This window comes from Hippichthys cyanospilos, chromosome 13 (genome assembly GCF_059441005.1).
Source record: "Hippichthys cyanospilos isolate Australia breed blue-spotted pipefish chromosome 13, RoL_Hcya_1.0, whole genome shotgun sequence".
Taxonomy (NCBI): domain Eukaryota; kingdom Metazoa; phylum Chordata; class Actinopteri; order Syngnathiformes; family Syngnathidae; genus Hippichthys; species Hippichthys cyanospilos.
Genome location: NC_142381.1, coordinates 9884970 through 9908125, shown reverse-complemented (window position 1 = coordinate 9908125; position 23156 = coordinate 9884970). Strand labels below are relative to the sequence as shown.

Genomic DNA, 23156 nt, shown 5'->3' with positions numbered 1-23156 from the left:
ACAGCGGCCCGCTGAGTTCATCCTATGAAACTACACCTATTGGGGACCATAGTTTTTTTTTTCTTTTACAACAATTATTCTCTGACTAACCGCGACAAAAAAAAAAAAACAAAACAAAAAAAAAACATAAAGAAGCTGAATAATATCAATTACAAAAATAACTTCTGGGATAAAATGTAACTGGTATTCATATAGTAAAATACATTTGGAAACTGTCTTAATTGAAATACTAGAAAGAGAAGAAAACGTCTGTAAAGTGGAGGGACTATAATTCTGGGAATTACCCGGAGAAGCGCTAACATGCCGCTGTCCAGAGTGCTGAAACAACAGCAAGTCTCCAGTTTTGACTGAATGAAACAAACAGATAACAAAAAAATGGCATTTAAAATATTCTAACCTCTAAAGGAGAGTCTGGTTCGTCCAAGATGTTCTTTTCCTTGTACAGCTTCTGCATCGTTCCTGAAGAACTGGGGTTCAAGACCAGCACATTGTGGCTAGCATCACTGTCCAATTTATAGTCACTTTTTCTGGAGTCAGTGGTCCGGCAAACCTCATAATTGTACACGTGTGGGAGAGTACCCGTTCCTAAAGTATCCGAGTATCGTGGTGGATAATACGGAATGACAGGCAGGTTGGATTGGTACAGGACACGAGACTGTCTCCACCTGTACACTTTGACTGATATGATGAGCAGCAAGCAGGTGATGAAGAGGAAAGAGACAACAGCAAGAGCCAAGACTAAGTAAAAAGTCAGCTGGTCATTGTACTCCTTGTCATGCAGGCTCAAGTCAGTGAACTCTGCCATGATTTCCGGGAAGCTGTCCGCCACAGCCACGTTGACATTGACTGTAGCTGAACGAGAAGGCTGCCCGTTGTCCTCCACCACAACAGTCAGTCTTTGTTTAACAGCATCTTTATCAGTCACTTGGCGGACAGTTCGGATTTCTCCATTGTGGAGGCCCACTTCAAACAGCGCCCTGTCTGTGGCTTTGTGCACTTTGTAGGAGAGCCAGGCGTTCTGGCCAGAGTCCACATCCACTGCCACCACTTTAGTCACCAGGTAGCCCACATCCGCCGATCGAGGAACCATTTCGGCCAGCACTGAGGCACCCGTTTGCACTGGATACAGCACTTGAGGTGCGTTGTCGTTCTGGTCCTGGATCATGATGCGGACACTTACGTTGCTGCTGAGGGGAGGCGAACCTCCATCTTGTGCTCTAATGCGGAAGTGGAACTCTTTCAATTGCTCATAATCAAACGAGCGTACTGCATGGATGACTCCACTTTCAGCACCAACAGACACATAGGAGGACACTGGCACACCATTAATTGAGGAGTCTTCTAGGATGTAAGAAAGACGAGCATTCTGGCTCCAGTCAGCATCACTGGCTTTAATAGTAAACACAGAGATGCCTGGCGTGTTGTTTTCAATAATAAATGCCTCATATGAGCTCCTGTCAAAGACAGGGGCGTTGTCATTCACATCTGAGACGAGTAACGTTAGGGTGACACTGCTGGAGAGGGAAGGCATTCCCTCATCAGAGCATGTCACTGTGATATTATACTCAGAGGCAGATTCTCTATCCAAAGCTACCTCTGTTATTAAACTATATAATCCGTTCATCGTGTTGTGTATTTTAAAAGGAATATCGTCATTGATTTGACATTGAACCTCTCCGTTACTACCTGAGTCAGGGTCACTTACGCTTAACATAGTGACAACAGTTTTCTCTGGAGAGTCCTCTGATATGGAATCTGATTTAGAGAGTATTTTTATTTGAGGACTGTTGTCATTCATATCAATGACGTCAATCATAATCTTACTTGAATCAGAGAGTCCTCCATTATCTACAGCTTTGATATCTATTTGCAGTACTTTTGCTTTCTCATAATCAATGTCGCCAGTTAAAATAACAGCCCCTGTTTCGTGATTAATCTGAAATATGTCTGACAGTCTAACCTTATTTTTTGATATTGAATATGATATTTGTCCATTCGAACCACTGTCTTTATCCGAAGCACTAACAGTAATTACACTGGTGCCTTTGGGCGCATTTTCCCTAATCGATGCCTTGTACACAGATTTAGTAAATACAGGGGCGTTATCATTTACATCTAACACGTGAACAATAATCTGCATTGTTCCTGACCTGCGCGGTTGTCCGCCATCAAAGGCTGTTAGTAACAAGGAAATCTTCTCCTGCTGCTCTCGATCAAGAGCCTTCTGTAATATCATCTCCACCTTTTTATCTTCGTCTGCTTTATTTTCTAATTTAATCTGAAAATTAGTAGTGGGACTGAGCGAGTAGCTTTGCAGACCATTTGTACCAATATCAGTGTCGATGGCTTTTTCAAGCACGAATTTGGAGCCGACAACGGCTAACTCACTGATTTCAAAACGTGTGCTGCTGGATTCAAAATTGGGTGCATTGTCGTTTATATCTGTGATTTCAACAGTGATACGAAATAATTCCATGGGCTTTTCCAAAATCATTTGTAGATGTAATGCACAAAGCGTCGTCTCACCGCACAGCGTTTCTCTGTCTATCCTCTCCTTCACAAGGAGGAGCCCCCTTTCTTTATCCAGCTCGATATACTCCGTATTGTCTCCAGAATGAATGCGAGCACGCCCGGATTTCAGCCTTTTCAGGTCCAAACCTAAATCTTGGGCAACGTTAGAAACCAACGAGCCTTTCTCCATTTCCTCCGGAATTGAGTAGCTGACTTGCCCGAACACGAAAGGAAAATTCAAAATCAAGATGAAGAACAATACTCGATGCGCCATCGTCTAAAATTATTATTCCACCGTCTTTCCGATTCATATATAATCCGAAAAATAGAACAAAAAATAGCCAAACAGACAGCAGTCGTCCACGTTCACGTTTAGTGAGCACTGACTCGAAATATCTGCTTTATTATCAAAAACGTCATCGTGTAAGAGGGAGGGACTGACTGAAGCCCTGTCAGAGACTGCCACACTCTGGCCACAAGCGGTCTTTTCTGTCTGCAGGCAAAAAAACAAAACAAAACAAAACAAAACAAAAAAAAAAAACAAACCTCGCATTTATTAAATCGAGAATGCAAACATATATGGCGAAATGCATGACTTTCACCACCAGTCCTTAAAATATCAAACTATTTATTTTAATTCATTTGTAAAAATAGAATTTAGGTTGTCTGATTTTAAGTGGATACATTCTCACCAATACTAATGGAATTAAGCTGTATATGCATACTTTCCCATGCAGTCGAGAGCTATCAAATAAAGAAGAAATAGAAAGACTGAATGTAAACCGCTTTGTATTGTTTTTTATTAGACGGGCTGAAATGCCATTGAACAGGATAGAGAGAAGGAACAATATGTAAATAATTGCAAAATAATGTTTTCGGTGTGATAATATTTATATACTGTATTACAAATAAAAAACAACAATATCCTAGAGTAAATTTGTAAAGTGCATTTTACTATACAAAGACTATATGTGGTCCCAAACAAAAGTGACTTGGATTTACGTTGAATATTTTACTCACTTCTTGGTGTAAATTTTACTTTTAATTTTTACTCTTGAATTTATTAAAATTCGTCTTTGCAGAGTCCAATTAATTCAATGTTTTACTTGCATCTACATTATTTTTTCTGAATTAACAAGATGATTATAGTACACTATAACATTCAGCATCCTGCATGTCACTCTTGGAGATTTATGTCATTTTTTTCTTACAACAAAACATGGAAGTATGAAACATTGCAATCTCTATCTTATCAATCATGGAGTTTTTCTGAGTTGTTGAATGAACTCTGTTTAACTACTGTTTTGATGAAGCTAAAGTTGCCTGCAATATATGTATGTATTTTGAAAAAAAAACAAAAAACAAAAAAAAAACATCAAGACACAAATGCAAATCATCTCAAAGAACCAACCTCTAGAGGCGAGTCAGGTTCATCCAGAATGTTCTTTTGACTGTGTATCTTCTGCATTGTCCCTGTAGAACTGGGTTCCATAATCAGCACGTTGTGACTACCAGTTCTGTCCAATTTGTAGTCACTTTTTCTGGAGTCAGTGGTTCTGCACACCTCGTAATTGTACACGTGAGGAAGGGTGCCAGTCCCCGTTCCCAAAGTGTCCGAGTATCGTGGTGGATAATATGGAATGACGGGCAGGTTAGAGTGGTACAGGACACGAGACTGTCTCCACCTGTACACTTTGACCGAGATGATGAGAAGCAAACAGGTGATGAAGAGGAAGGAGACCACAGCCAATGCCAAGACTAAGTAAAATGTCAGCTGTTCATTGTACTCCTTGTCGTGTGTGCTCAAGTCAGTGAACTCTGCCATGATTTCCGGGAAACTGTCGGCCACCGCCACGTTGACAATTACTGTAGCCGAACGAGAAGGCTGCCCGTTGTCCTCCACCACAACAGTCAGTCTTTGTTTGACAGCATCTTTATCAGTCACTTGGCGGACTGTTCGGATTTCTCCATTGTGGAGGCCCACTTCAAACAGAGCCCTGTCTGTGGCTTTATGCACTTTGTAGGAGAGCCAGGCGTTCTGGCCAGAGTCCACATCCACTGCTACAACTTTAGTTACCAGGTAACCCACATCTGCCGAACGAGGCACCATTTCAGCCAGCATTGAGGTGCCTGTTTGCACTGGGTATAGCACCTGAGGGGCGTTGTCATTTTGATCCCGAATCATGATGTGAACGCTCACGTTACTGCTGAGGGGAGGGGAGCCACCATCCTGTGCTCTGACAAAGAAGTGGAACTCTTTTAGTTGCTCATAGTCAAACGAGCGCACTGCATGGATGACTCCACTTTCCGCACTAACTGACACATATGAGGACACTGGCACTCCATTGACCGAAGAGTCCTCCAGGATGTACGCAAGGCGAGCATTCTGGCTCCAATCCACATCATTAGCTTTAACAGTGAATACGGAGAGACCTGGTGGGTTGTTTTCAACAAGGTGGGCCTCATATGTTTCCCTCTCAAAGACAGGTGCGTTGTCATTCACATCTGAGATGAGTAATGTAAGTGTAACACTGCTGGAAAGGGAAGGAACGCCCTCATCAGAACAGGCCACTGTGATGTTATATTCACGTGACTTTTCTCTGTCTAAATCACCGTCTGTCAACAAACTATAGAAATTGCTATCAGTTGACTTGAGAAGGAAAGGAATATTTGGACTTATTGTACATTTCACCTTACCATTTTCACCGTCATCTTGGTCTTGAATGTTAATTATTGTTACGACGGTGTCACTTTTGACATCTTCGGATACGACATTTGTCTTGGACATGAAGTTGATTAGCGGGCTGTTGTCGTTCACGTCCACAATATCAACTATAACTTTGCAGCTGTCTGTCAGTCCGCCATCATCACTCGCACGCACATTAATTTGATAGCTATGAGCTTTTTCATAATCTATATCCCCAATTAGAGTGATCTCACCACTGTCTTTATTTATATTAAACAACCGCCTCACATCATCCATTGTATTTCTAATTGAATATGTTATTTTTCCATTGGCTCCTTGATCAGCATCCGATGCGCTAACTACGGTCACGACGGTACCTTTAGGTGAATTTTCTGCAACCGTCGCTTTGTATAAAGGCTTAGTAAAAACCGGTGCATTATCATTGACATCTAATACAGTAATAAGAATTTGCATGGTGCCTGACATCTGCGGCTCTCCTCCGTCTACAGCCGTTAACACGAGACGCAAATGGTCCTTTTTTTCTCTGTCAAGAGGCTGCTTTAAGACCATCTCAACATTTCGGGAGCCGTCTGCTTGACTGTGAAATTTTAAAGCAAAATTATTCGACGGCAGCAGAAGGTACGTTTGTAGACCATTAATTCCTACATCAAGATCCACCGCCCGTTCTAAATCAAATTTTGAACCTATCACTGCGGATTCACTTATTTTGAATTTAATGTCATCCTTTTCAAAGGCAGGGGCGTTGTCGTTGATGTCGACCACCTCCGTTATTATTTTGTAAAACTCGATGGGGTCTTCTAGAATAATCTGGAAATGCAACGCGCAGGGCATGGACTGCTCACACAGAGCCTCTCTGTCTATTCGCTCCTTGACGAGGAGGACGCCCCTGTCTTTATTCAGCTCGATGTATTGCTTGCTATCGCCAAAATACACACGAGCGTTGCGTGATTTTAGACTTTCCACGCCAATGCCCAAATCCTCCGCAATATTTCCAACTAAGGAGCCGACGTGCATTTCCTCATCAATAGAATAGTTGATTTGACCAAATGAAGCACTGGCGAAAAGCAGAAAGGTGAAATGCATCACTTGCCGTCTCATTGTTCTCTTTGCCTTCACTCTCAAAATAGAAAAAACGAAAATGGAAAACATATCAAACCAAAGAGTCAATAAATCCCACCAGTGAGAAAATCAGTGCAAAATGTCCTCGAAAAATATACAAAATAGTCCCAGCGAAAAATATAATCCCGTCCGGTCCGCCTCGCGGGTTACAAATGTCTATTTCTTTCTTTGGTGCGTATTAAGAAAGGAAGCACACTGGCTGTATGAGGCACATCATGGCCAACAGCGTCCCTACGAGTTCAAACTAGAAACTGCAGGACCGGTAGCACAAAACTGAAGTGTGACTATAAAAGCATATCTTAAAAAAAATATGACCTATAGAGTGGTCGACAATGACCTTTAAGGCAAATTGAAGTGTAAACGTTTGAGACACATCCGTTTCAGTAAAACCATACTATAACATCATATGACTGTGTTTAAAATTAATAAAAAACACAATAAAAGATAAAGAAGTGCTAAGTTCCATGTAAAGTATTTCATTCTAACCCCTGTTTGTAGTTGACAATATTTTACGTCTATTGTTTTCGCTGAAGTATAGAAAAAATTGCATCCATTTAGAAGTCAATGCTAAGGTTAAAATTTAAAAAATGGCTCCATATAAACCCAGATAGTGCCGTTTTTACTATGTTTGTCTCTGTAGTTCTGAATCATTGAAATTACAAAAACTTGCATATAGTAAAGTTGATAAATGCACACTCACCTTCAAAATTAACAAAGGCATACATAAAGAGTGACACTTACTTTGGGAAAATATGCCTGATAATGTCAGTGCTGTTATTTTCACTTTTGGATTAATGCTTTTTCTTTGATATGTTTGACGTGAAAGGCATGTATAAATAAAACTACTTCATAAGTGGAAATATGACATAACTGACACCCATTTTCATGTGACCAACCTCAAGAGGAGAGTCTGGTTCATCCAAGATGTTCTTTTCCTTGTACAGCTTCTGCATGGTCCCTGAAGAACTTGTGTCCATTACCAGCACATTGTCACTAGCAGCTCTGTCCAATTTACAGACACCTTTTCTGGAGTCAGTGGTCCTGCACACTTCGTAGTTGTACACATGAGGGAGAGTCCCCGTCCCCAAAGTATCCGAGTAGCGTGGTGGATAATACGGAATGACGGGCAGGTTGGAATGGTACAGGACTCGAGACTGTCTCCACCTATATACTTTGACTGAGATGATGAGCAGCAAGCAGGTGATGAAAAGGAAGGACACCACAGCCAAAGCCAAGACTAGGTAAAAAGTCAGCTGTTCATTGTACTCCTTGTCGTGTGTGCTCAAGTCAGTGAACTCTGCCATGATTTCCGGAAAACTGTCCGCCACCGCCACGTTGACAATTACTGTAGCTGAACGAGAAGGCTGCCCGTTGTCCTCCACCACAACAGTCAGTCTTTGTTTGACAGCATCTTTATCAGTCACTTGGCGGACAGTTCGGATTTCTCCATTGTGGAGGCCCACTTCAAACAGCGCTCTGTCTGTGGCTTTGTGCACTTTATAGGAAAGCCAAGCGTTCTGGCCAGAGTCCACATCCACTGCTACAACTTTAGTCACAAGGTAACCCACATCTGCCGAACGAGGCACCATTTCGGCCAGAACAGAACCACCCGTCTGGACCGGGTACAGCACCTGAGGGGCATTGTCGTTCTGGTCCTGGATAAGGATGTGAACGCTCACGTTGCTGTTGAGAGGAGGAGAGCCTCCATCCTGTGCCCTGACGCGGAAGTGGAACTCTTTCAGTTGCTCATAGTCAAAGGACCGCACTGCATGAATGACTCCACTCTCAGCACTAACAGACACATATGAGGACACTGGCACTCCATTAACAGAGGAGTCCTCCAGGATGTACGCAAGGCGAGCATTCTGGCTCCAGTCAGCATCACTAGCTTTGATAGTAAACACAGAGAGACCTGGTGTGTTGTTTTCTACAATGTAGGCCTCATATGATGCCCTTTCAAAGACAGGTGCATTGTCATTCACGTCCGAGATGAGTAAGGTGAATGTAACAGTGCTGGAGAGGGAAGGCACTCCCTCATCAGAACACGTTACCGTGATATTATACTCAGGTGACCTCTCCCTGTCTAAATCGCCATCCGTCAACAAACTATAGAAATTGCTATCTGTTGATTTGAGAAGAAATGGAGTATTAGGATTTATTTTACATTCCACTTTTCCATTTTCACCATCATCTTGGTCTTGAATGTTAATTATTGTTACAACAGTTTCACTTTTGACATCTTCAAATATTACATTCGTCTTGGACATGACTTTGATCAGCGGGCTATTGTCATTTACGTCCACAATTTCAACTACGACCTTGCAGTTGTCTGTCAGACCCCCTTCGTCACTTGCACGCACATTAATTTGATAGCTGTGAGATTTTTCATAGTCTAGATTTCCAATCAGGGTGACCTCACCACTGTCTTCATTTATGCTAAACATGTGTCCTACATTAGCGTTTCCAATTGAATATGTTAATTTACCATTTGCACCGTGATCAGCATCCGACGCGCTGACTACAATCACAACCGTGCCTTTGGATATATTTTCTGCAACAGTAGCTTTGTATACAGGTTGAGTGAAAACAGGTGCATTATCATTGGCATCTAAAACAGTGATGAGAATCTCCATTGTGCCGGACATCTGCGGCTCTCCTCCGTCTACGGCTGTCAATACAAGACGCAAATATTCATTTTTCTCTCTGTCAAGATTTTTCCTCAAAACCATATCAGCACTCTTGGAACCGTCTTCTTGATTGTGAAATTTTAACGCAAAATTATCAGACGGTTCAAGGAGGTATGTTTGCAGACCATTTATTCCAACATCAAGATCCAGCGCCTGTTGTAAATTAAATTTCGATCCTATCACTGCAGATTCGCTTATTTTGAATTTAATTTCACGCTTCTCAAATGTTGGAGGGTTGTCATTTATGTCAGCAATCTCCACTATTATTTTGTAAAAATCTATAGGGTTATCTAAAATAATCTGGAAATGCAGCGCACACGGCATAGACTGCTCACACAGAGCCTCTCTGTCTATTCGCTCCTTGACGAGGAGGACGCCCCTGTCTTTATTCAGCTCGATGTATTGCTTGCTATCGCCAAAATAAACACGAGCACTGCGTGATTTCAGACTTTCCACGCCTATGCCCAAATCTTCGGCAATATTTCCAACTAAAGAGCCGACGTGCATTTCCTCATCAATTGAATAGTTGATTTGCCCAAATGTAGCACCGATGAAAAGCAGGGAGGTGTAAAGCGCCACTTGCCGTCTCATTGTTCTCCTTGCTTTCGGTCTCAAAACAGAAAAACACAACTGGGCAGCATGAATCGAAGCAAAACGACAATATATCCCACCAATGGAAAAAAAATCAAGGCAAAATTACTTTAAAAATACAGTCCCAGCGAAAAATATATGATCCAGTTCACTCAGCCTCTCGGGTGAAATGTCTTGTTTTTTCTGTGTAAGCTGCGTATTACACAGAAAGAAGACTGGCTAGACAAGGCACATCATGGGCAATAGCGTCCCTGCGAGTTCAAAATGGAAACTGCAGGACCAGAATTATAAATACAAGTGTGACGATACAAACCAAATCTTCCTGTGAGCCTCTATCGCTTCCATTTAAGGCAGATAAATAATAAAAATAGTAAACTCTGGCATCAAACAAAACAAAAATACTTTGTAGTTAAAAATTGCAAACATGTATTAAAAGCGAAATGATAAAATGTTATTGGATGATCTAACGTGTTTATAGATATAATTGTGGTCTATTAACTGAAGAATTTAAGTCTTGTAAAGGTCAAACACAATTCGAGTGGTCAAATTTCAAAATGTACATTAAACGTCTGTTGTAAGGTTAGTATTATTATTATTATTTTTTTACTTAAGTGAAGTAATGTAATATAGTTTAGAGTCAACTAAATAACCTAAAATCAAAATTCAGGTTGAATTAACTTTACAACCTGTGTGTGTTTACTTCCTTTGTCACTGTCCGTGGTGCTGAAACAAAGAAGCAACAGCACTTACATATAATTCTGTTATGTTAGTATTTTGTCATGCTATTAAATTTAAATGTCTTATGTTTGAGGGGTGCATTGTATGATCGTGAGCATATATGCGTGCATGTCGATTAATGTGCATTTAGAGTTAGGTTTATTTCTATTCTGCATTTTCAATTCGGTGTAAGAGGCTGTGTTGTATTTTTAACCAAACGTGATACTGTGAATAATGAATGGTTGATTCATTAATTGATTAAATGATTGATTAATCAATTGATTGATTTACTGCAATTGATGAATGCATTCTCATTCAAATTCATGAAGGTGAAGGTGTAGCGACTAAGTATGAATGACTGCAATGTTGATTGATGTTCTTTCGTCTTAGCCCGTTTCAAGAAGAGGTAGTAAGAAAAAGCTCCTTGCATGATATGTATAACCCAAAGTTGTGCCAAAACACAACCACACTGAAGTACAGTAGAAACAACCAACCTCAAGAGGAGAGTCTGGTTCATCCAGGATGTTCTTTTCAGTGTGACTCTTCTGCAGGGTCCTTGAAGAACTGGGATCCATGACCAGCACGTCGTGACTAGCCGCTCTGCCAAATTTAGAGTCGCTTTTTCTGGAGTCAGTGGTCTTGCACACCTCATAATTGTACACATGTGGAAGGGTGCCAGTCCCCAAAGTGTCGGAGTAACGAGGTGGATAATACGGAATGACGGGCAGGTTGGAATGGTACAGGACGCGAGACTGTCTCCACCTGTACACTTTGACCGATATGATGAGCAGCAAGCAGGTAATAAAGAGGAATGAGACCACAGCCAAAGCCAACACTAAGTAAAATGTCAACTGTTCATTGTACTCCTTGTCATGCACACTCAAGTCTGTGAACTCTGACATCACTTCCGGGAAGCTGTCCGCCACAGCCACGTTGACAATTACTGTAGCTGAACGAGAAGGCTGCCCGTTGTCCTCTACCACAACAGTCAGTCTTTGTTTGACAGCATCTTTATCAGTCACTTGGCGGACAGTTCGAATTTCTCCATTGTGGAGGCCTACTTCAAACAGAGCCCTGTCTGTGGCTTTGTGCACTTTATAGGAGAGCCAGGCATTCTGACCAGAGTCCACATCCACCGCTACCACTTTCGTCACCAGGTAGCCCACGTCTGCCGAACGAGGCACCATTTCAGCCAGAACAGAACCGCCCGTCTGCACCGGGTACAGCACCTGAGGGGGGTTGTCGTTCTGGTCCTGGATGAGGATGCGAACGCTCACGTTGCTGCTAAGAGGAGGGGAGCCTCCATCCTGTGCCCTGACGCGGAAGTGGAACTCTTTCAGTTGCTCGTAGTCAAAGGACCGTACTGCATGAATGACTCCACTCTCAGCACTAACAGACACATATGAGGAGACTGGCACACCATTAACTGAGGAGTCCTCCAAGATGTAAGAAATACGAGCATTCTGGCTCCAGTCAGCATCACCAGCCTTTATAGTAAATACAGAGAGACCAGGTGTGTTGTTTTCTACAATATAGGCCTCATATGAGCTCTTTTCAAAGACAGGAACGTTGTCATTCACATCTGAGATTTGTAAAGTGAGAGTGATGCTACTAGAAAGAGAGGGAACGCCCTCATCAGAGCACGTCACCGTGACATTATATTCAGACGACCTCTCTCTGTCTAAGTCACTGTCCGTTACCAAACTATAAAAATTATTATTTGTAATTCTTATCGCAAATGGAATATTTTCCGCAATAACGCAATTGACCTGTCCATTAGCATCAGAATCAGGGTCACTTACACTCATTAACGCTATTACAGTTCTAATGGGGGCATCTTCTGGCACTGAGCCAGATGAAGAAATCATATTCACAATTGGGCTGTTGTCATTTACATCAGTCACATCAATAATTATCTTACTGGAATCTGAGAGGCCTCCTTGATCAATAGCCTCTATATCAATATGATAATTTTTCTCCTTTTCATAGTCTACTGGACCATTAAGGATGACGTCACCCTCCCTGTTAATGTGAAATAGTTTTGACACGGAATCCATGCTGTTTCCGATTACATACATTACATCTCCGTTCGCTCCCTTGTCTGCGTCTGTCGCACGCACTTTAGTAATGAGTGTCCCTACAGCAGAGTTTTCGGTGATGCTTGCTTTGTACACTGCTTTACTAAATACTGGTGCATTGTCATTTACATCCAGAACAGTTATGTGGATCTGCATTGTTCCCGTCAGCTGAGGTTGTCCTCCGTCCTCGGCGGTCAGAACCAATGATATTTGCTCCTGTTTTTCCCTGTCTAACGGCTTTTGTAAAACCATTTCTACTTTTTTGCTGCTGTCAGACTGACTGTGCATCTTAAGCACAAAACTGTCGCTCGGCTTCAGGGTGTATCCCTGAAGTCCATTTGTTCCTATATCAGCATCAAACGCCTTTTCCAGCATGAATTTAGAGCCCACCACGGCACTTTCACTTATTTCAAATTTTCTCTCGTTTTTTTGGAATACTGGCGCGTTATCATTGACATCCGTGATTTCCACCGTGATGGGAAATAATTCCAACGGATTTTCAAGTGTTACTTGAAAATGCAACGCACAAGGCGTCGTCTGCTTACAAAGCAACTCGCGGTCTATTTTTTCTTTGACCAGGAGGACTCCTCGTTCCCTGTTCAGCTCGATATACTGAGCGCTGTCTCCCGTGTATATGCGAGCTTTACCTGCCTTTAGCCTCTTGACGTCTAAACCTAAATCTAGGGCGATATTACCGATTAAAGACCCTTTCCCCATTTCCTCCGGAATCGAGTAAGTGACCTGCCCGTGCACGGAGCCCACGCAGAAGATGAACAACAACAGTACTTGCCGTCTCATTGTCCGTGCTGACTCCCCAGTTGCACAAAAGACACAATCCTATACTCTATCAACGAGTCCACCTAATGTACAGCAAAAAAAAGGAAAATTATATTTAATCCAAATATGGGGATACAGTTAAGATCCAGAGAGAAATATCCGCTCGTGGTGCAGCGCTTCAACAACTGACGCGATGTCTGAACAACGGAGGGAGTGTGACAAAAGCTTTAAAAAGACTAACTGAAAAACATCAGGCAACAGCGTCCCTCAGAGTTCAAACTGCGCAAGTGCAATCCTATTTCCTAAAACAAAAGAAAATAACTGTAGAGATTATACCTGATTGTAATTCAAAACGAATTCAAAGAGAGAATAAAATATGGAGAATAAAACAATAAGGTGTACCGTTGTAGAAAAAATAAAGGCAATCAATAATAGTGAAATGGCCGCATAAGAGAGAATTATAAATTTAAAATTCGTGTTTAAGGGGCTAATGTAGACAAGAAAAAAAAGTGGATGCCTGAAGAAAAGTGCAGTTTCTGATTTTGGATCAGTGACATTGTTGCCACTGTCCATGGTGCTGACCACCAAAACGCCCCATTGTGTGAAAGGCAGCTGAATACTTTCCCGCAAATAAACAAGACAAATCAATCAAAGCAAAAGCTTCAAAATACACTTTCATCTAGAAGCTTAGAGGTCATATTTATATTATTGCAGAAGTGCTGAAGTGATGTTATACATTGTATACATACATTTATGAGCTCGTCAAATGGAAGTGATGCATACAGCATATTTCAAGTTCATTTTTATCAAGGCGCTGACGAACATAAAAAGGCTACTAATAAAATGAAAGCATGATCCAACTTTCAGTAGACCACATTTTGTTGAATCGACCCCACTTATAGATTTAACTCTTTTAGAATTCCAGAAATTTAACATCAATAACGAATCTATCTGCCTACTGGGACTGTTAGCCAACACAAATCAGCGTAAACAGAAGAGCCATGTGGGAATATTTCAAGAGATCCCACAGTCGACTAAACCGTCTGATTTAGTTGTATACATTACCGGATAAACAATGAATTATGTATTTGGACACCCCTCAAAACCCTGTGACTATCTTGTGCCAATAAAGAAACTGTTTTTAGTGGACTTTTTTAACACATGAATGCAGCACTGGTCACACAAAACATGGAGTATTGTGGAAGTAAAACGGGTATCAACAATCATTATTAAAACTAAAAAAATTACAAAAGACCAACCTCAAGAGGAGAATCTGGCTCATCTAGGATGTTCTTTTCCCTGGAGAGCTTCTGCATAGTCCCTGTTGAACTGGGGTCCATTACGAGCACGTTGTGACTAGCAGCTCTGTCTAATTTGCAGTCACTTTTTCTGGAGTCAGTGGTTCTGCACACCTCATAATTGTACACATGAGGAAGACTCCCTGTCCCCAAAGTATCCGAGTAACGTGGAGGATAATAAGGAATTACAGGTAGGTTAGAGTGATACATGACGCGAGACTGTCTCCACCTGTACACTTTGACTGATATGATGAGCAGCAAGCAGGTGATGAAGAGGAAGGAGACCACAGCTAAAGCCAAGACAAGGTAAAAGGTCAGCTGGTCATTGTATTCCTTGTCATGCACGCTCAAGTCGGTGAACTCTGACATCACTTCCGGGAAGCTGTCAGCCACCGCTACGTTGACAGTGACTGTAGCTGAACGAGAAGGCTGCCCGTTGTCCTCTACCACAACAGTCAGTCTTTGTTTGACAGCATCTTTATCAGTCACTTGGCGTACAGTTCGGATTTCTCCATTGTGGAGGCCAACTTCAAACAGTGCCCTCTCTGTGGCTTTATGCACTTTGTAGGAGAGCCAAGCGTTCTGGCCAGAGTCCACATCCACTGCTACCACTTTAGTCACCAGGTAGCCCACATCTGCTGAACGAGGCACCATTTCAGCCAGCACCGAGGCGCCCGTTTGCACTGGGTATAGCACCTGAGGGGCGTTGTCGTTCTGATCCTGGATCAGGATGCGAACGCTCACGTTACTGCTGAGGGGAGGGGAGCCTCCGTCTTGAGCTCTAACACGGAAGTGGAATTCCTTTAGTTGCTCATAGTCAAAAGACCGCACTGCATTGATTACTCCACTATCAGCACTAACTGATACATATGAGGAGACTGGCACCCCGTTAACAGAGGAGTCCTCGAGGATGTAAGAAACACGAGCATTCTGGTTCCAGTCAGCATCACTGGCTTTTATAGTGAATATAGAGAGACCAGGTGTGTTATTTTCTACAATAGAGGCCTCATATGAACTCCTTTCAAAGACAGGTGCGTTGTCATTCACATCTGAGATGACTAAAGTGAGTGTGACGCTGCTGGAGAGGGAGGGCACGCCCTCATCAGAACACATTACTGTGATATTGTACTCAGATGCTGATTCTCTATCTAAAGCTTCTTCTGTTACCAAACTATAAAATCCATTCATTGTGTTTTCTATTTTAAATGGAATATGATTATTGATTTGACATTTCACCTCTCCATTTCTGTCAGAGTCAGGATCATTCACACTTAACATCGTGACAACAGTATTCTCTGCAGAGTTCTCTGAAATAGAGTCTGACTTAGACAGTACTTTCATTTGAGGACTGTTATCATTTACATCAATGACGTTGATCAGGATCTTACTTGAATCAGATAGTCCTCCTTTATCTACAGCCTCAATATCTATTTGTAACACTTTTGATTTTTCATAGTCAATATTACCAGTTAAAATAATGTCCCCAGTTGCACTATTAATCTCAAATAATTCAGAAATCTTCAGAGTGTTTTGGGATATTAAATATGATACCTGTCCATTTGAGCCACTGTCTTTGTCAGAAGCACTAACAGTTATTATACTTGTACCTTTAGGTGAATTTTCCTTAAGAGATGCCTTGTACAACGATTTAGAAAACACAGGCGCGTTGTCATTTACATCTAACACGTGAACAATAATCTGCATTGTTCCTGACCTGCGTGGTTGTCCTCCATCAAATGCGGTTAGTAACAAGGAATTTTTTTCCTGAAGCTCGCGATCGAGAGCCTTCTGTAATATCATCTCCACTTTTTTATGCCCATCTGCTTGGTTTTCTAATTTCAACTGAAAATTATTTGTCGGACTGAGCGAGTAGCTTTGCAGACCATTTGTACCAATATCATCGTCGATAGCTTTTTCCAGCACAAATTTGGAGCCGACAACGGCCGACTCGCTGATTTCAAAACGTTTGCTTCCTGATGCAAAGCGTGGGGCATTATCGTTTATGTCTATGATTTGAATGGTGATACGAAATAATTCCATGGGATTTTCCAAAATCATCTGAATATGTAAAGCGCAGAGCGTCGTCTCACCGCACAGCGTCTCTCTGTCTATCCTCTCCTTCACAAGGAGCAGCCCCCTTTCTTTATCCAGCTCGATATATTCCGCACTGTCTCCAGAATGAATGCGAGCGCGCCCGGATTTCAGCCTTTTCAGGTCCAAACCTAAATCTTGTGCCACGTTTGAAACCAAAGAACCTTTCTCCATTTCCTCCGGGATCGAGTAGCTCACTTGTCCAAACACGAAGGGGGGTGATAGAACCAAGATAAAATAGAGCAGAAAGCCTGGTTGACGCATGATCATATTCATTGCAAAGTCCACGGATTAAAAAAGAAAATCTAAATAAAATCCGTATGAATCCAGTTAAAATACAAGAAAATCCAGACAATAGCCGACCACGTCCACGTTTACTGAGAAGTGTGTTCAAATGACTGCTTTATCGTGGAAAACGTCATTGTGTAAAAGGGAGGGACTGAGTTAAACCCTGTCGGAGACTGCCACACTCTGGCCACATGCGGCCTTTCTCTTCTGCACGCAATAACAAAGTCTTAAACATATTACATTTAAAATGTGTCAGTATTGTAATTGCATTATTAAATGTAAAAGAAACATTTAAGTAGTTCAAGTAGTCTGTATTTTTTTCGCGAAAAGAGGCAGTTTTTGGAGTAAAATGCAGAATTCATAGGAACATTCGGGGCTTTTCACATAACACACACACACACACACACACTTACACACACACACACACACACACACACACACACACACACACACACACACACACATACATACCTACATACACACATACATACATATATACATACATACATACATATATAAATATTTATATACACGAATGGTACTTAAGATTCGCTTTAGACAGATATTAAGTTAAAGAAAAACATGGACCGAAAAAAAATATTTTTGAACGTATTGTTTTTTTTGTCTGAATATTCATTCATAGATTCTACTTAAGGAATCCGATTGGTCTGCGGCATCACACAATTTTACATATTTGTTTATTATTATTATTATTATTATTATTTTGTCATATTTGATATACGTGATGACAGTTGCTTTTAAAAATCAAATGCGCTGTATTTTATTGTTTCGTTTTGCAAAAATATTTGTATCATTATATTGTTAGTTTGAAACTTAAGTGAATTACAGTTCTTTCATTTGATGTGGAGTGTGATTGGATGTTATGAATAAGAGAGTTATACTGCATTCTGAGACATGCAAGCAAAAAAATCAAACAGCATGTCATAAACTAACTAACCTCAAGTGGGGAATCAGGTGCATCCAGGATGTTGTTTTGACAGTGAATCTTCTGTATCGTTCCTGTAGAACTTGCGTCCATGATCAGCTGATTGTTACTCACAGCTCTGTCCAATTTACAGTCACTTTTTCTGGAGTCAGTGGTGCGGCACACCTCATAATTGTACACGTGTGGGAGGGTACCTGTTCCTAAAGTATCCGAGTATCGTGGTGGATAATACGGAATGACGGGCAGGTTGGAATGGTACAGGACACGAGACTGTCTCCACCTGTACACTTTGACTGATATGATGAGGAGCAGGCAGGTGATGAAGAGGAAAGACACCACAGCCAAAGCCAAGACTAAGTAAAAAGTCAGCTGGTCATTGTACTCCTTGTCATGCAGGCTCAAGTCAGTGAACTCTGCCATGATTTCCGGGAAGCTGTCCGCTAATGCCACATTGACAATGACTGTAGCCGAGCGAGAAGGCAGTCCGTTGTCCTCCACCACAACAGCCAGTCTTTGTTTGACAGCATCTTTATCAGTCACTTGGCGGACAGTTCGGATTTCTCCATTGTGGAGGCCTACTTCAAACAGCGCCCTGTCTGTGGCTTTGTGCACTTTATAGCACAGCCAAGCGTTCTGGCCAGAGTCCACATCCACTGCTACCACTTTTGTCACCAGGTAGCCCACGTCTGCTGAACGAGGCACCATTTCGGCCAAAACAGAACCACCCGTCTGGACTGGGTACAGTACCTGAGGTGCGTTGTCATTCTGGTCCTTAATCATGATGCGGACGCTTACGTTGCTGCTAAGTGGAGGGGAGCCTCCATCTTGTGCTCTAACGCGGAGGTAGAACTCTTTCAGTTGCTCATAGTCAAAGGACCGTACTGCATGAATGACTCCACTCTCAGCACTAACGGATACATATGACGAGACTGGCACGCCATTAACAGAGGAGTCCTCCAGCATGTAAGAAACACGAGCATTCTGGCTCCAGTCAGCATCACTTGCTTTCACAGTGAATACAGAGAGACCCGGTGTGTTATTTTCTACAATGGAGGCTTCATATGAACTCTCCTCAAAAACAGGTGCATTGTCATTCACATCTGACAAAAGTAAGGTGAAAGTAATGCTGCTGGAGAGGGAGGGCGTGCCCTCGTCAGAACACGTCACAGTTATATTATACACAGACGACTTCTCTCTGTCCAGGTCAACTTCTGTAACTATTGTATAAAATCCATTTGAAGACGTTTCTATTTTAAAGGGAGTATTATCATCTTTGAAACACTCAATTTTTCCGTTGTTTTCTGAATCTGGATCACTCACGCTTAACATTGCTATTACTGTATCCTGGGGCGAGTTTTCTAATATGCTATCTGATTTAGAAACAACATTAATAAGAGGGCTGTTGTCATTCATATCAATGACGTCAACCACCACTTTTGTCGAGTCTGACAGCCCTCCTTTATCGACCACCTCCACATCTATTTGATAGGAAGTCACCTTTTCATAATCTATTTCACCTGTGAGGGTGATGACACCACTTTTCTGATCAATGTTAAAAACACCAGACACAATGCGTTTACTGGGGGATATCACATATGATATTTCACCATAAGCCCCGATGTCTTTATCAGAAGCAGTCACACTCATTACGCTGGTGCCCTTGGGTGCATTTTCAAGTATTTTTGCTCTATAAACACGTTTTTCAAACGTGGGGGCATTGTCATTGGCATCTAACACATTAATAAATATCTGCATTGTGCCTGACATTTGTGGCTCGCCTCCATCAATTGCAGTTAATAAAAGCCTTATATAATCCTGTTTTTCTCGATCGAGAGGCTTCTGCAGCACCATTTCTACCTTTTTACTCCCATCAGCTTCATTCTCTAATTTTAACGCAAAGTTATCAGCGGGAGCTAGTGTGTATTTTTGCAAGCCATTCACACCTATGTCCAAATCTATAGCCTTCTCTAATATAAATTTGGACCCTATAATGGCTGACTCGCTAATTTCAAAACGTTTTTCAGGGTTGGTGAAGCTGGGCGTGTTGTCGTTTATGTCTGTAATCTCTACTGTCACGCGAAACAGCTCCATTGGATTTTCCAGAATTATCTGGAAATGCAAAGCGCACGGCGAGGTTTCTCCACACAAAGCCTCCCTGTCTATCTGCTCCTGGATAACGAGGACGCCTCTTTCTTTATTAATGCCGATGTACTCCACACTGCGGCCGGTATACACCCGAGCCTTACCGGATTTTATCCTCTTGAGGTCTAAACCTAAATCTTGCACAATGTTTCCAACGATAGAGCCTTTGGGCATTTCTTCAGGGATGGAATAGGTGACCTGGCCAAGCACGAAACGAAGGCACACAGCCCAGAGGAACAACAGTACTTGCCGTGTCATTGTTTTTCCGCAGAGCTTGTATTCCTTCAACAATTAAAATCCAACAATCTCGACTCCATTACAAAAATGAGCTTCGACAAAAAAGAAAAGCACTTCACATGATATTCATTGAAATGCAGTCAAATCATGAATCCGCGCTCTTCGAGTCAGGAGCGGCGACAGTTTGAGCTAAACCAACGCAACGCGCGGAAGGCAGGGACAAAGAAGGGAGGAGGAAAAAATATCCACCCGCCATTGAGACTCAAAACGCATGGCAACAGCGCCGCTTTGAGACAAAAAGTTGAAATACAAGGGGAATTAAAAAAAAAATGCTCACGTTCATGCCACAAAACCTAACAACCAAAGATGAAAAAAGAAACCTATAACATTATACATCAATAGAAACTGTAGTTGCATTTTAAATACAGTATTAAAAAAAAGCAAAGTGAATATAAAAATATGATTAAATCAAGTGAATTGGTAATCAACATGTGACGTGTAGATAGCAAGGGTAACTGTAAATAAGGGTATTGACGCACTTGCACGTCACTTTAGCAACTTGACCGCTGTCCTTGGTGCTAGAAATGGCTGCTTTGCAGTTTGGCATTTTTTTCTTGTCCGTCTTGTGGATGTTTCCACCACATTATACAACATACTATGCCTGTTGTAAAGTTGAACTTTCAAAAGAAATTCTGCATGCAGAGCTTGCATACATTTAATAATTATTCCCATATCTTTGACCACATTATAATTGCTTAAGTCACTTGTTTATAATTACGAAAATAAGAAGGTCAGAACGGCCTATTAACAAGTTGACATCTTTTATTGAGTCTTTTTTTGAAGTTCTTAGTTGAAGTTTTTATTGACACTATTTTTTAAAAATACAATCTGTTTGAATACATTTGAACAAAAACAAATGGAATAATGACTTAAGCAATGTGGCTGATATAAAATTTCAATAAGTCATCATCAAAAATAACTACAAAAAAAATTGGAATAATGGAAGACTAGAGGAAAATATGAATCATACATGGCTCTCTTTGTCAACAGTAAAAGTAAAATTGACAAATGACGGGATCCACTATATTGTGAATATATATGATAAAAAATATTTTAGCAATACTGTGTAATCTGTAAAGAATGTTTCTTTTCTTTCTTTTTTCTTTTTTTGGCATGAAAAATATAAAACTCAAGACACCCACCTCAAGAGGAGAGTCAGGCTCATCCAATATGTTCTTTTGTATCTTCTGCATGGTCCCTGTAGAACTTGGGTCCATGACTAGGACGCTGTGACTACCAGTTCTGTCCAATATGCAGTCACTTTTTCTGGAGTCAGTGGTCCTGCACACCTCATAATTGTACACGTGTGGGAGGGTCCCCGTTCCCAAAGTATCAGAGTAACGTGGCGGATAATATGGAATAACGGGCAGGTTGGTATTGTACAGGACACGAGACTGTCTCCACCTGTACACTTTGACCGATATGATAAGCAGCAAGCAAGTAATGAAGAGAAATGAGACAACGGCCAAAGCCAACACTAAATAAAATGTCAGCTGTTCATTGTACTCCTTGTCGTGCACACTCAAGTCGGTGAACTCTGACATCACTTCCGGGAAACTGTCTGCCACCGCCACATTGACAATGACTGTCGCTGAACGCGAGGGCTGCCCGTTGTCCTCCACCACAACAACCAGTCTTTGTTTTACGGCATCTTTATCTGTCACTTGGCGAACAGTTCGGATTTCTCCATTGTGGAGGCCGACTTCAAACAGCGCCCTGTCTGTGGCTTTGTGCGCTTTATAGGAGAGCCAGGCGTTTTGGCCAGAGTCCACATCCACCGCCACCACTTTGGTCACCAAGTAGCCCACATCTGCCGAACGAGGAACCATTTCGGCCAGCACCGAACTGCCTGTCTGCACAGGATATAGCACCTGAGGCGCGTTGTCATTCTTGTCCACAATCAGAATGCGAACACTTACGTTGCTGCTAAGCGGGGGAGAGCCTCCATCTTGTGCCCTAACGCGGAAGTGGAACTCTTTCAATTGCTCGTAGTCAAACGAACGCACTGCATGGATGACTCCACTCTCAGCACTAACAGACACGTAAGAGGAGACTGGCACTCCATTAACTGAGGAGTCCTCCAGGATGTACGAAAGACGGGCATTCTGGCTCCAGTCAGCATCACTGGCTTTAACGGTGAGTATAGAGAGACCTGGTGTGTTGTTTTCTACAATGGAGGCCTCATATGATCCCCTCTCAAAGACAGGGGCGTTGTCATTTACATCAGTGATGTGTAAACTGAGTGTGACGCTGCTGGAGAGGGAGGGCACGCCTTCATCAGTGCATGTTACTGTGATGTTATACTTGGCCGACCTTTCTCTGTCTAACTCGCCATCTGTCACTAAACTAAAAAACTTTTTAGATGTACTTTTCATCAGAAATGGCATGTTTTCTTCAATAAAACACGCAACTTGGCCATTTTCTGCTGAGTCGGGATCTTGTACATTGAAGATAGTGACAACAGTTCCTGGTGTAGAATTCTCTGAAATAGAGTTGGTTTTTGACATGATATTTATTGATGCGGGGTTATCATTTGTGTCAGTCACTTCAACAATAATCTTACACGAATCTGTCAGCCCTCCATCATCACTAGCCTGCACAAATATTTCATAGTGATGAACCTTTTCATAATCCAGACTTCCAGTTAAAGATACTACACCACTTGTTTCGTCTATTTGAAATATAACAGGGACGTCATCCACTGTGTTAGTTATGGAATATGACACTTTTCCATTAGAGCCTTCATCTGCATCAACAGCACTCACGGTGCTCATTATGGTGCCTTTCGGAGCAGTCTCCATCATAGTCACCCTGTAAATCTCCTGTGTAAATACGGGCGCGTTATCATTGGCGTCGAGCACCACAATTTCGATTCGCATTGTTCCCATCAGGAGTGGATCACCACCA

At 41.9% G+C, this 23156-nt stretch overlaps 1 protein-coding gene across 40 annotated transcripts in view; it reads right to left on the bottom strand.

Annotated features, from left to right (window-relative positions):
- LOC148413763 (protocadherin gamma-C5-like) overlaps window positions 1–23156 on the bottom strand; it is a 216405-nt gene that overhangs the window by 51364 nt on the left and 141885 nt on the right. For 2 of the 40 annotated variants that reach the window (XM_088431303.1, XM_088431323.1), the window contains exon 1: window positions 21392–23156. This exon is cut by the window's right edge. The exons of 28 other annotated variants lie outside the window; for them this stretch is intronic. In XM_088431303.1, coding sequence (XP_088287429.1) covers window positions 21392–23156 — 1765 coding nt within the window. Of the gene's footprint in view, window positions 1–397; window positions 2902–3922; window positions 6472–7233; window positions 9791–10826; window positions 13807–14446; window positions 17066–21391 lie in introns of those variants that run through there. 10 more of the 40 variants (XM_088431315.1, XM_088431342.1, XM_088431330.1 and 7 more) reach the window with 10 other exon arrangements.